This window comes from Manihot esculenta, chromosome 6 (assembly GCF_001659605.2).
Source record: "Manihot esculenta cultivar AM560-2 chromosome 6, M.esculenta_v8, whole genome shotgun sequence".
Taxonomy (NCBI): Eukaryota; Viridiplantae; Streptophyta; class Magnoliopsida; order Malpighiales; family Euphorbiaceae; genus Manihot; species Manihot esculenta.
Window position 1 is genome coordinate 24937041 of NC_035166.2, and position 12039 is coordinate 24949079.

The 12039-nt window shown below is 32.5% G+C and overlaps 1 protein-coding gene across 3 annotated transcripts; it reads right to left on the reverse strand.

Moving 5' to 3' along the window:
• Positions 1-2312: 2312 nt before the first annotated feature.
• LOC110618190 lies at positions 2313-6688 on the reverse strand. 3 transcript variants are annotated; one of them, XM_021761287.2, is made up of 6 exons: positions 6362-6688; positions 4723-4783; positions 3753-3879; positions 3371-3441; positions 2636-2802; positions 2313-2548 (listed from the first exon to the last, which is right to left on the reverse strand). In XM_021761287.2, the coding sequence occupies exons 1-5, from the start codon at positions 6479-6481 to the stop codon at positions 2663-2665; spliced, it is 519 nt and encodes a 172-aa protein (XP_021616979.1). In that variant the 5' UTR covers positions 6482-6688; the 3' UTR covers positions 2313-2548; positions 2636-2662. The 3 variants fall into 3 exon arrangements, with proteins under 3 accessions (XP_021616979.1, XP_021616978.1, XP_021616980.1); XM_021761286.2 differs by having other exon boundaries at positions 2699-2802; positions 6362-6682; XM_021761288.2 differs by having other exon boundaries at positions 2699-2802; positions 4723-4768; positions 6362-6676.
• Positions 6689-12039: the final 5351 nt, after the last annotated feature.

The following is a 12039-nucleotide window of genomic DNA, read 5'->3' on the forward strand; positions in this document are numbered from 1 at the left end:
TTCTTTTGCTTCTTTCTCTTCTTCTTCTTCATCTCATTCTTCTTCTTCTTCTTCTTCTTCTTCTTTTTCTTCTTTCTCTTCTTCTTCTTCTTCTTCTCCTTCTTCTTCTTTTTCTTCTTTCTCTTCTTCTTCTTCTTCTTCTCCTTCTTCTTCTTTTTCTTCTTTCTCTTCTTCTTCTTCTTCTTCTTCTTCTTCTTCTCCTCCTCCTTCTTCTTCTTCTTCTCCTTCTTCTTCTTCTTCTTCTTCTTCTTCTTTTTCGGAGGAGGAGGAGGAGGAGGAGGACGAAAGAAAAGACAGGGACTATTTCGTTGACAAAAAGAAACGATAGGGACGTTTTAATAGATCTGAGAAAAGATAAGGACTATTTAGTTGACATAAAAAAACGATAAGGACGTTTTAATAGATATGAAAAAAGATAAAAATATTTTAATAGATTTTTGAAAATGTAAGGACTAACTTGTTAATAATTGTAATATATAAGGACTAAATAAATGGTTTTATTTGAGGGTAAAATTGAATTTTAAAAATTTTCTCTCTCCTCCTTTATCTAATTTTAACGAAAAATAGGACAGAAGGACTATTTTGTTGACGGAAATAAAACATAAGGACGTTTTAATAGGTTTCTAAAAATATAGGGACTGACTTGTTAATAATGGTAATACTTAGGGACTAAATCGTAAATTACCCTAATAAATATTAGGACCTACGAATCTCAAAAAACCTCAAAAAATAATAGTGAGGGAAATTTTTAAAAAATAAATTTTCTTCAGTTTGGTTGATCGGTCTCATGCCTCCTCATTTTGAAGAAATACCAACAGAGAAATCAAACACAAAATCGCAAATCCTGATAAAATATATTTTCATTTGAACAAATCTACAATACCCATTTCACAGATCTAAAAATCCTCATTTAAAACACTAACATGTGTTATATTAAATAATAAATTTTATTTCAAAAGACAATTGAATTATTCTTAGAAGTAAAATAAAAAAAATTCTACTCTATTAAAAAGTTTTATATTTAATAAATTTAAACTAACAAAAATATAAACCCATTAAAAATATATTAATAAATTTAAAATAAATTTTTATGACTTTGAAATTTATATAATAAAATAAACAGTCTTATTAAAAAAACTTAGATATTATAAAATTAAAAAGATAAAAAATATATATATTATTTAATTATCTAGATAAATAGAAAATTAGTTTTATAATTTTCATTTTTATGACCAATAAAATATAAGAGATAAGTTATTGAGAGAATTATTTAGAAAGGGCATTTTAATCTAAAAGATGTGTAAGTTTTGTATAATTTATTTTAAATTGTCAAATTTATTAGAAATTAATTTTAATTATAATCAATTTCATAGAATTGAATTCCTAAAATTTTATTCTAATTTTTATTTAAACCAAGTACACAAAACATGAAATTTAATTAAATTTCACAAAAATTTAAAAATTTAGGAATTGAAATTGAACTAATTGGAATTAAATCTAAATCAAACGTAGCGTAACAAACGCAGCATGGAAAAGATCCAAAAAAAAAAGAAGCATGTTGAAGGGCATGAGTGGTCGCATGTAAAAACTAGGTTGCCTCAAATCTCAAAGCTCATCTCGAGGACTTGCATATCATCAATCTGGCCACCCGGTCACCTGAGGAAGAAATCGACGGAAGAAGAGAGTCCAGTGAAATTGAACAAGGGAAGGGAGACGAACTTGCTGACACTGAAGAAAGAAGAAGTCATCCGGTCACCTGAGGAAGAAATCGACTGAAGAAGAAAGTCCAGTGAAATTGACCAAGGGAAGGGAGAGGAACTCACTGAAACAGAAGAAGAAGAAAGGGAATCATGAGAAAGGGAATAGCTCAGGTGAAGAAGATAGAAGCAGGGAAAGATAAGCGATGAGGAAACTGAGGAGGGGAATGGCTTCAGCTGAGGTGAGGAATCTGATCGTGCACAAGCAATTGAACCGAAGATGGCATACAAAGCTAAAAGCTTAAATAGCTAGGGCATTGAAGGGCAAAACGAGATTGAAAAGGAAGCAAAATGGATTTGATTCGGCTATTTCGATTTTTTAGCTTTAATCACCAAATCGAACGGAAGTAAATAACCAAATATTTTCAAAAATAAAACAGAAACTGAACTGATATAATGAAAAACTGAAAATCGAATTAGATAGGTTATTGTTCGGTTTTAACCATTTATTGCTCACCCCTAAATGCAATATAAACTCAATTCCAACTAAAAATAGTTGCCATGGCACACCCAAAATTACCACACAACCATAAACTTCTAGTGGTATATACTGCAGGCATTAAAAAACGTTTTGGAAAAAAAAATGTAAAATGCTTATATTCTTTTCAACTTCTTCTAAGTGCACTTTCTTCCGCTCCTTTTAGTCATTCGATTCATTTCCTTAGTTACAAAGAAGACAACAAAATCACCTATATACCTGCCCTGGATGTATACAATGTGCATAGCAGATTCATCCTGAAACTTCCAAGCCATTAACCATTTACATTTCTCAACCTTGCAACCAACTCATCCTGTACACGTCATGCAGTGGATCAGAGAGACAGACATAGAATGGGAATTGTAGTTCTGAAATTTATAGTCAACTTGAGGAACATTACTGGCTAACAGAGGCAGATGCACAAACTTCATATGAATTTTGCCTTTTTTAAAAAAAAACTTGCCTTCTTCCCTCTGGGTGAAAGACCCCGCTCCTTTAGAAGAGCACGAAGTCTTTCTACTGTCAAACTGTAAAAGTCCCTATCAACTACTTGGCTATCAAATCCCTCTGCACACCCAAAGGCATTTAAAACTCAGGATAATACCAGTAACTTGAACAGGAGCAATAAATAACAAAATATGTCCTACATATAAAACTTGCTGACATTCAAGGCAGACAGTATTCTCTGCATTGATGGCATTTAGTGAAAAAAAAAAGAAGGAACTCATATTGCATCCTGTTAATTTTTAACAAGACTCTTAAGTCCTTTTCATTATTCTACAATGTCATCAGCCATTATTGAACCTGAAGTGTAAACATACAAACCAAAGAAAACAAGTGCATAAGGATTCTACTGAATATGAAGGAAATGAGGATCCATATGCGTAGAGAACATCAGTTCATAGAGATCAAAGTTATAAGAAACAAATAATTTGCAGAAAAAAACCTTAAGTGTTCTCTTTTTATTTTTGGTTGTTGGGGGGGGGGGGGGGTATCATTGGTTGATCTTGTGGTGGGAACCAGAAAACGAAGTGGAATGATATTTATTGCTGTTACCCATTTCATAAATGATATAATTACGTACCAACTGGAAATTCAGAGAACAGCAAATGCAAAAAAAAAAAAAAAAGCTCACCTTGTCGATGACCAGTTTGACTATTGCTTCTTTTAGCTGATGCCCTGCCATCCTGAACCCTTTCTGGAGGGCTGGAGAAAAAAGAAGGTAAACAAGCATCAAAGAGATTCAAGATGATCATGTTTTCATGAGTAAAAAGGCTGAGCCAAAGAAGGGATATTCACAAGGGAATAGAAATGAGAGCAAAAGAAAAAAATGATGAGAAGAGGATGAGGAAGAACACCAAACATGTGTGTGTGTGAGAATTGGAACAAACAGTAGGGCCATACAATCATCAAAGTCTTTCACAACCCGAACCAAAAAAAATATATATTGTCACAGTACACAAGTAACCCATTATCAAATTGCAAGCATCCTTTTCTAACAAAGATAGAAGCAATACCGCTTTCGAGAACCCTCAGAGACAGTTACTCCCTTCATATCCTTCGAACTGGAATCACCCTTTTGTTTCTTAATCTGGAGCGATCTAATCAATATGTTTGTTTGATTAGTCTTTATCTGTTGGCCCTCTGGTTATAAAAGGAGTAAAAAAATCAGTTCTTGTTTGAAAAATACATTACAGTAGCAAAGAACCAATCTTTTGAAGAATGGGAATCAAGTTTGGTTACAGAATGTGTGCGTGAGAGAGAGGGAGAACTTAATGATTCTCTAATGAAACAACAGAAAATAGTTCTTTTTTAAAAAAAAAAAAATTATTGTTTGAAAAATATATTACCGCAGCAAATAACCTGATAACATATAAAAAATTATAGATTTATTTTAATTAAAGAGTGGACCACTTAAGAATATGTCAAGGTACATTCTCACATATATCAGAAAAAGAAGAAAGTAGATAAAAAAAAGGCGGCCCTTTTTCTGGAAGAGGGGGACGACCACAATGGCGCAGCTTGGGACCTTCTCCATTCTTTTTCTCTCTCTCTTTCTTTTCTCTACAACTTTAATAGGTATTTTCACCATAAAAATTTCTTAGATCTGACTTGAAAGACCCTCTGGTCTCTACCGGGGGCATCCCAATAGACCTGTGACCCCATTTTCTCCATTTTGCAAGTTTCCATTCCTAGATCGCGCAATGGGACCCGTAAGAGAGGAAATATCTTCATCAGAACCAATCTTTTGAAGAATGGAAATCAAGTTTTGCTACAAAGTGTGTGTGTGTGTGTGTGTGTGTGTGTGTGTGTGTGTGTGTGTGTGTGTGTGAGAGAGAGAGAGAGAGAGAGAGAGAGAGAACTTAGTGATTCTCTAATGAAACAGCAGACGATATAAACTTGGGGTTAGAGCTATTAAATTACATCAAATGCTTTTGAAGCGCCAAAAAATAAGAAAATCTATGAAGTTTACACACAGAAGTAGACCTGGGGGCAACGTATCGTGATCACAGATATAGACTCGCATCCCACCCTGCAAAAAAAAAATGTTAACAAAAGAAAGTGCAATTGAAAGAGGACTCTAAATCAATTGAAAAAGAAAAAAAAGAGCAGCATTTAGTTGCATGAACAAAACCAATTGCATAAATACTTGAGAAAACAGACAAAGAAAAGAAAATGACAAGATCAATGCCTGCAATAGTGGCAGTCAAGTCTTTACAAATCAAGGAAAACATAACAAATATTGCAATTAAAGGAAAGAATCTACACACACAAACTTAGGCAAAGGTTTTCTTTCTCTCAAACATCTCTTTGAATATTAATAAAATAAAAATAGGATGTATAACATACAGCACATAGAATAAAACCAAGATGAGCAAACAAAGTTAAACTTCTATATATTAGTGATGAAAATGATGATTTAGTCTCTGTTTATTAGAAGGCATAGTGCTATCCTTTTCATTTAATATGCAATCCTCGTATGGTAAATTTTGCTCATTGCCAGCTTGGCAGTGAACATCAAGGGCAAGCTTACACATAATGCATTAGTGACAAACAAGATGACCTATTATGATTTCTTCATTCATTGAGACAAAGGCCCACAAACAATAGATGCATAATTAGACCCTTGATCACACCAGTGTATATTTCCACACACATGCCATGTCAAAAAGAAACACCTTCAACTTCAACCATTAATGGAACAAATAAAAACAATATCTATATTTACATATTCAAATCCCAAAAGAAGTAGAGATATAACAGCATTAAAGTTCTTTGAGCTGGCCGACTAACTATTCACTCTTGACTCTTGAGAGAAAGTCATATTAACAAAGCAACTAGGCAATAAAGGAATACATGATTAAAAGCATCCAAAGCATCTCCCATATCCAATGAATAACACCGAATGGATAACACAATTTGCATCGATACCAAGCTTAATTAAGTGCAATCATAAAGTCTTTAACAAAAATCACAAACACACAACCCTTGAAAATTATTCATCAAAGGTAGGGAGATGCTCAAGATTGTACGTAAGATCCAAGATCACAAGAAAATTCCCGGTGGGGAAAAAATAATTTCAAAACTCTAGAAACAAAATATCAAACCCAAAACTTTAGTTCCAAAGAATTTGGTGTTTATCAAAGCAAACAGGATGCCTTGGAGAGGATAGCCTTGTTCAATTCCTCAAAAGCTGGAATAATCTACTCCAGTCAATTTAAACCAATCCAAACCTAACAATGCAATATCCAGCAATGACACTGCAACAGTCTGCTCAGTATCTCACACTCGTGGGCTCTCGCGAGGACTGATGTACGCAACTTATCTCGATAAGTGAAATAATAATAAAGACACCATGGCAGTGTATTTATGCACGTCTGCAAAAACTCATAGCAGTACATACTTTATGGCAAGGTATAAAAAAATGCTAATTTATTGATTATCATACCGAAACTGATGAAATTACTAGTCTCACTCTCAGTAAAGCAAGTCAATGGAAAAAGAATCAACACTTCAAAAATTTCTGCAACATTTTCTTAGGAATCAAATGGACAGTAATCAATTTTTTTGAAACAAAAGAAAAAATCTCAATAATGAAGTGCGTCGAAAAGGAAAAGAGATTCACCGGATTTGAAGAGAGAACGGTTGAGGACAAGAAGCCTCGAGAAGGAAGATTAGAGAGGAACTTGGAAGCCCCAGTGGCCATTGAATTTGAATAATAAGTCCGAGAAGGCGAATCCTCCATGGCGCTGGAAAGAAAAACCCTCGCGATGCATATATAGAAAGACAAGAAGGAGACTCAAGAGCGCGAGTTAAGTGGGCGTGACGCGCATGATTACTTGCTTTTATACGAGTACTGCCGTACATCCCACCCCGCTATATTTTCGGCCATAAAACCTTGTTTGGGTATTGATTTAGCTGGGATTTGAGTAGGGATGGCGAAGGATCTAGCATCTTCGGATATCTAATTGGACAGGTTTATGTCAGTTTGAGTTTATATATTAAACTAGTGTGCCGATTGTAAAATTTTTTAGGAAAAATTATTTTTTATTTCTTGAGATTTAACGTAATTAACACTTCTGTCCCTCTATTTTGGTGACCCAACACTTAAGTCCCTCACTTTATTTTCTGTCCAAATTCGCAGTCCTTCCATCCAAAATAGCCGTTTGGGACACGTGAATTGACAAAATTAACCCTCACTAAACCCAAACCCAAATACCCCTTCTTCTTCTTCTCCTTTTTCTTCTTCTCCTTCTTCTTCCTACCCTTTTCTGCAACTTCTTCTTCTTCTTCTTTCTCCTTCTTCTTCTTCTTCTTCTTCTTTCTTCTTCTTTCTCCTTCTTCTTCTTCTTCTTCTTCTTCCTACCTTTTTCTGCAACTTTTTTTTTTTTCTTCTTCTTCTTCTTCTTCAACTGGAGAAAACATGAAAGAGAAAAAAAAATAAATTTCACATTAAGAGAAGAGAAGGGTATTTCTGAAAAAAATTATCACCTCTCACTTTTAACTCTTTGACCAAACGGTTTAAATGGACGGAAGGACTACGAATTTGGACGGAAGAGAAAGTGAGGGACTTAAGTGTTGGGTCGTCAAAATAGAGGGACAGAAGTGTTAATTACGTTAAACTTTTCCTAATTTTTTATATTATTATTATATAATATTATTTTATAATATAATTTTTTTTTATATAAATTCACTTTATCTATTAATTTTTTTTTAATTTTAAATTCATAATAATAATAAATATAAATTTACGCATTATATATCAAATTCTATTATAATAAAAAAAATTAAAAATTTTAATATTAATTATTATATATTATTAATATCAATAATAAATTTTATTTTATTTTAAGTGGTAAAATCTTAATATATTAATTATTTTAGACCAACACTATTTTATAATGATACAAATGATTTTACCAAAATTATAGTATAAATATATTCTTTGATTAATTAAAAATAGAATGATTTTTACGAAACAAATAGTGATACATTAATAATAGTATAAAATCAAAAGATCATACATTAATCGATTAAAAAATAATAAATTATATTTATTACATATATATTAATTATTATTTTATACAATAATAAATTTATAAATTATAAAAAATTTATAAATATATTTACACTATATATCATAAATATTTAAAATTAATTGTAATTGCATTACTTGTCAATATCTCATCAACCTATTTTAAAGTCAAATTATATATATATTTTTTTATTTGTTTATTTATTATTTACTAATAATAGAAATATAATTAAAAGATGAATTACAAATTTAAATATATAATTTCTCACATTTTATAGTTAGTAAGATAGATATATATGAATTTTGTATTAATTATTTTAAAGATATAATTAGTTTTTATTCATTACGCATGGTAGAAATAATATTTTGTTGTTGTTGACAGGTTTAGCAAGATAGCTAACTTTATTTCTTGTTGTAAAATTGATGATGCCATCAATATAACTGATTTGTTCTTCAGGGAAGTGATTCGACTTCATGGAGTGCCAATGAGAATTGTGTCAGACAGAGATGCAAAGTTCCTTCCACACTTTTGAAAAGTATTGTGAGGTAAGTTGGATACTAAACCCTTATATTCTACTACTTGTCATCCATATACAAATAGGCAGACGGAGGTGGTGAATAGAACTCTTGGTATTTTGCTCAGAGCTACAGTGAGTAAGAATTTGAAAAATTGAAAAGATTGCTTGCATTAAGAATTTGAAAAATTGAAAAGATTGCTTGCATTTTATTGAGTTTCCATATAACTGTAGCATACATTATTCCACATTTAACTCACTGACTGTACTTTATCTTATTCCTTTACCTTTACATGAGTTTGCTAGTTTAGTTGGCGTTAAAAAGGTAAATTTAGTGAAGTCCTTGCATGAGAAGGCTCAATCTAATATAGAGAAGAGGAACAAAGTGTATGTTGACAGGGCAATCAGGAGACAAAAGAAAGTAGTTGTTCTTGGTGATTGGCTTTGGGTGCACTTCCGAAAGGAATGGTTTCAAAATCAGAGGAAGAATAAGTTGGATGCTCGTGGTGATGGTTCATTTCAAGTCTTAGAGGGAATCAATGACAATGCATATAAAATAGACTTGCGAGGTGAGTATAGGGTTAGTGCTACCTTTAATGTGTCTAACTTGTCTCCTTTTGACCATGTTGCGGATTTGAGGATAAATCTTTTAGAGGAATGAACAAATGATACGAATCAGCAAGCACAATCACATGAGAATCAAGAGAGTAAGAATCAATTGGTGCTTCCTAATGGATCAGTGACAAGGAGTAAAGCTAAAAAACTTGAAGCAGCTCTGAATTCATACATTCAAAAACAAGTAACACAATAATTGATTGAGTTTACCATTAGCAAATGTCTTGTAGAGCTTGAATACATACCTAAACTACTCACCTTACTTGAGATGTGTAATGGAGATGTCACTGCCTAATTTATTCAGTCTTGTTATGATGGACTTGCATTGTTTTATTATTTAAACACTTGCTTTATTTTGGTTTTTGTTTGAACTTGTATTCTGACCATAATTTATTTTCTAAGTTTTAGAGTGATGGAGCATATTTTTTACTTATATTACATCATTTATGAGTTTGATTTGTTATTTTAGTGTGTGATTGGGTTTAGGTCTTGTCTATGGTTCAGCTAAGCCTAAAAAGAATGTCTTAGGTTTTTTTTTTTTTTCCTCACTATATAAGGATAAGGAACATTTATAAGAATAAATTTTTAAATCAAAATTTTCAAAATTTTTCATCATTACTTTGATGTGTATTGTTTTGAATGAGTGTAAAAATTTGCTTTCATCAATTGTATTAAAAATCTTAACTAACTTATTAAGTTATACATAGAATGCACAAAATAAAATGGATAATTTTTTACAATGGGGATTACAGTTTGCAGTAACTAATGAAGGTAACGACACTAGATTAATATAATGTACAAACGTGCATGTTTTTTTTTTTTTGAATTGGGGGTTGGGGAATTCGAACCTGAGATCTATCAGGTTTACTCGGATGCACTTACCACCAGACTAAGCCTGTGAGTGCTATAAACGTGCATATTTGTTATTACTAGATTAATATGTGCAAAATATTAATGTACCATTACTACCTTGCATATCATAGTATAATACATTTTTAATATCCGCATGTTTTGGTTCTCTTATGTTTGTCTAGTGTTATTACATATAAATATATATATTATTAATATATATACTTTAATTATTTATATTTATTAACTTTTATAATTATTTGAATTAATAAAAATTTAGTTTGATAATATTTTATATAATTAATTTTATTAATTATTTTATATTTTTATTATAATTAATATTTTTTTAATAATTTTAATCGATCATATATATTTATTTTATATAATTATTCACATTATATATAGAGCATTTATAATTAAATTATATTATTTATAATTTTATAAAATTATCAAATAAATAAATAATAATACTGTAAAATAGTAAAAATTATTTATATGGTCATTTGTTATAGAATTATTGCTATATGATAAAATTTTATATTGATATTGTTAAAAATGTTTAATTTGATCCCATTATTGTTAAACGCATTTGAATTTATAAAATAATTACTGTGCATGACTACAAATATCTCCTATGAGAAAGTAAACACATATTCTTATTTGAAATGATTAATTTTTTAAAATTTAAAAAATTAATAATTTTTTAAAGTAAAATATTCATAAATTTCAAATAATTTATGAGAATTAATTGTTTGTAAATTAATTTTTATAAATTAAAATGAACACCTTCTAAACGAAAAAACATATATAACCATTGTCATTAGTATAATGCGCCACAAAAATTAAATATATAGACTTAACGAAATCAATAGTTAATTATGTAAAATTTATTTACATTTTTTTTATTGAAAAATAAAAGTATTTCCATTAATAAGTTTAGTTCCACTCACCTGTAGCCTCTGCTTGACTAACTTTGGGCTACCTCTAACTCTGAAGCAGCTACTACTGCTAAACACCTCGGTTCCTCGGGTTCAATCCTACAATGGAGGACGCAAATGAGGTACCAAACAAACTCTATACAACTGATAAACAACTCCCCAAAACCCCTCTAGAACATCTCAAAACATGTATGCAAAACAAGCAAGGGAAGGCTGGACAGGGCACTTTCGGCTGCACCTTCGGCGGCCGAATGTCTCCTCCAGAGACGAAAGTCTGGCATGTTCGGCGGCCGAATCCTCCTTCGGCTGCCGAACCTGAGTTCATCCAGAACTCAGCCCCGACGGCAACCTCCCTCCTTCAACATGCATAACTCCTCCCTCAACTCACATATACTTGGGGTCTAAAACTACCTAACACCCCCAACACAAACAACAAACATACACATAATCATGCTTACACCATTAAAACATCAAAAACTAAGCTTTAAACCCTATATATGCAACTCTACCCTTACCCTTTTTAAAAGCTGTATAAATCAGTAAAAGAAGTTCAAAACCTTCCCTTACCTTCTGAAACCAGAAGAGGAACAACCTGAAAGCTGATCTATGGACCAACACCTCTTCCAAAGCTCCAAACCACCAACCCTCTCCTTTTGACCCAAAACCTTCAAACTCACTTGAAAAACACCACACCTGTGCATGGTGTGATAAAATCCTGCAGATGAGTCATGAGAGACGTGGCCTAATCCTCTGTCTGTGATGCCAAATCAACACCTGGCCATTTCACCGACGGAGGAGTGCACAATAGCTGGCTGACCAACTCAACTTCGGCTGTCGAATCGCATGCAAAACCATGCAACATTCGGGGGCCGAACTTGAACTTCGGGGGCCGAACATTGGGCACTTTCGGCGGCTGAACTTTACCTTCGGCGGCCGAACATGGCAGAATGCCTCCTTGGCCTTTTCTCTTCAAAACTCAATCCTTTTTCACTCTAAATCTTTAAAACACTTGAAATCATTTGAGAAAACTTTCTCGTACCCTTCCAGAGACCGCTGACATCCTCGAATTCCACCGGACGGTAGAAATTCCGATGTCTGAATCTAGCCGGGTATTACATTCTTCCCCCCTTTAAGAACATTCGTCCTCTCTTTTTCTGTCTATGAGTACTGAGGCTAGTTCCCTGACCTGGCTATTATGCCCTCGAATAAGAGCAAGAAAACCCCTGACTACCTTTCCTAAAGCGTTCACGAGCCTGTAGGGCTGCTATCAAACTTCTGGGTATGCTATACTGTCCCCTCAAAGGACTAACTCTGACCCATCCGAGCCTCTGAACTCTGAACTTTCCTACCT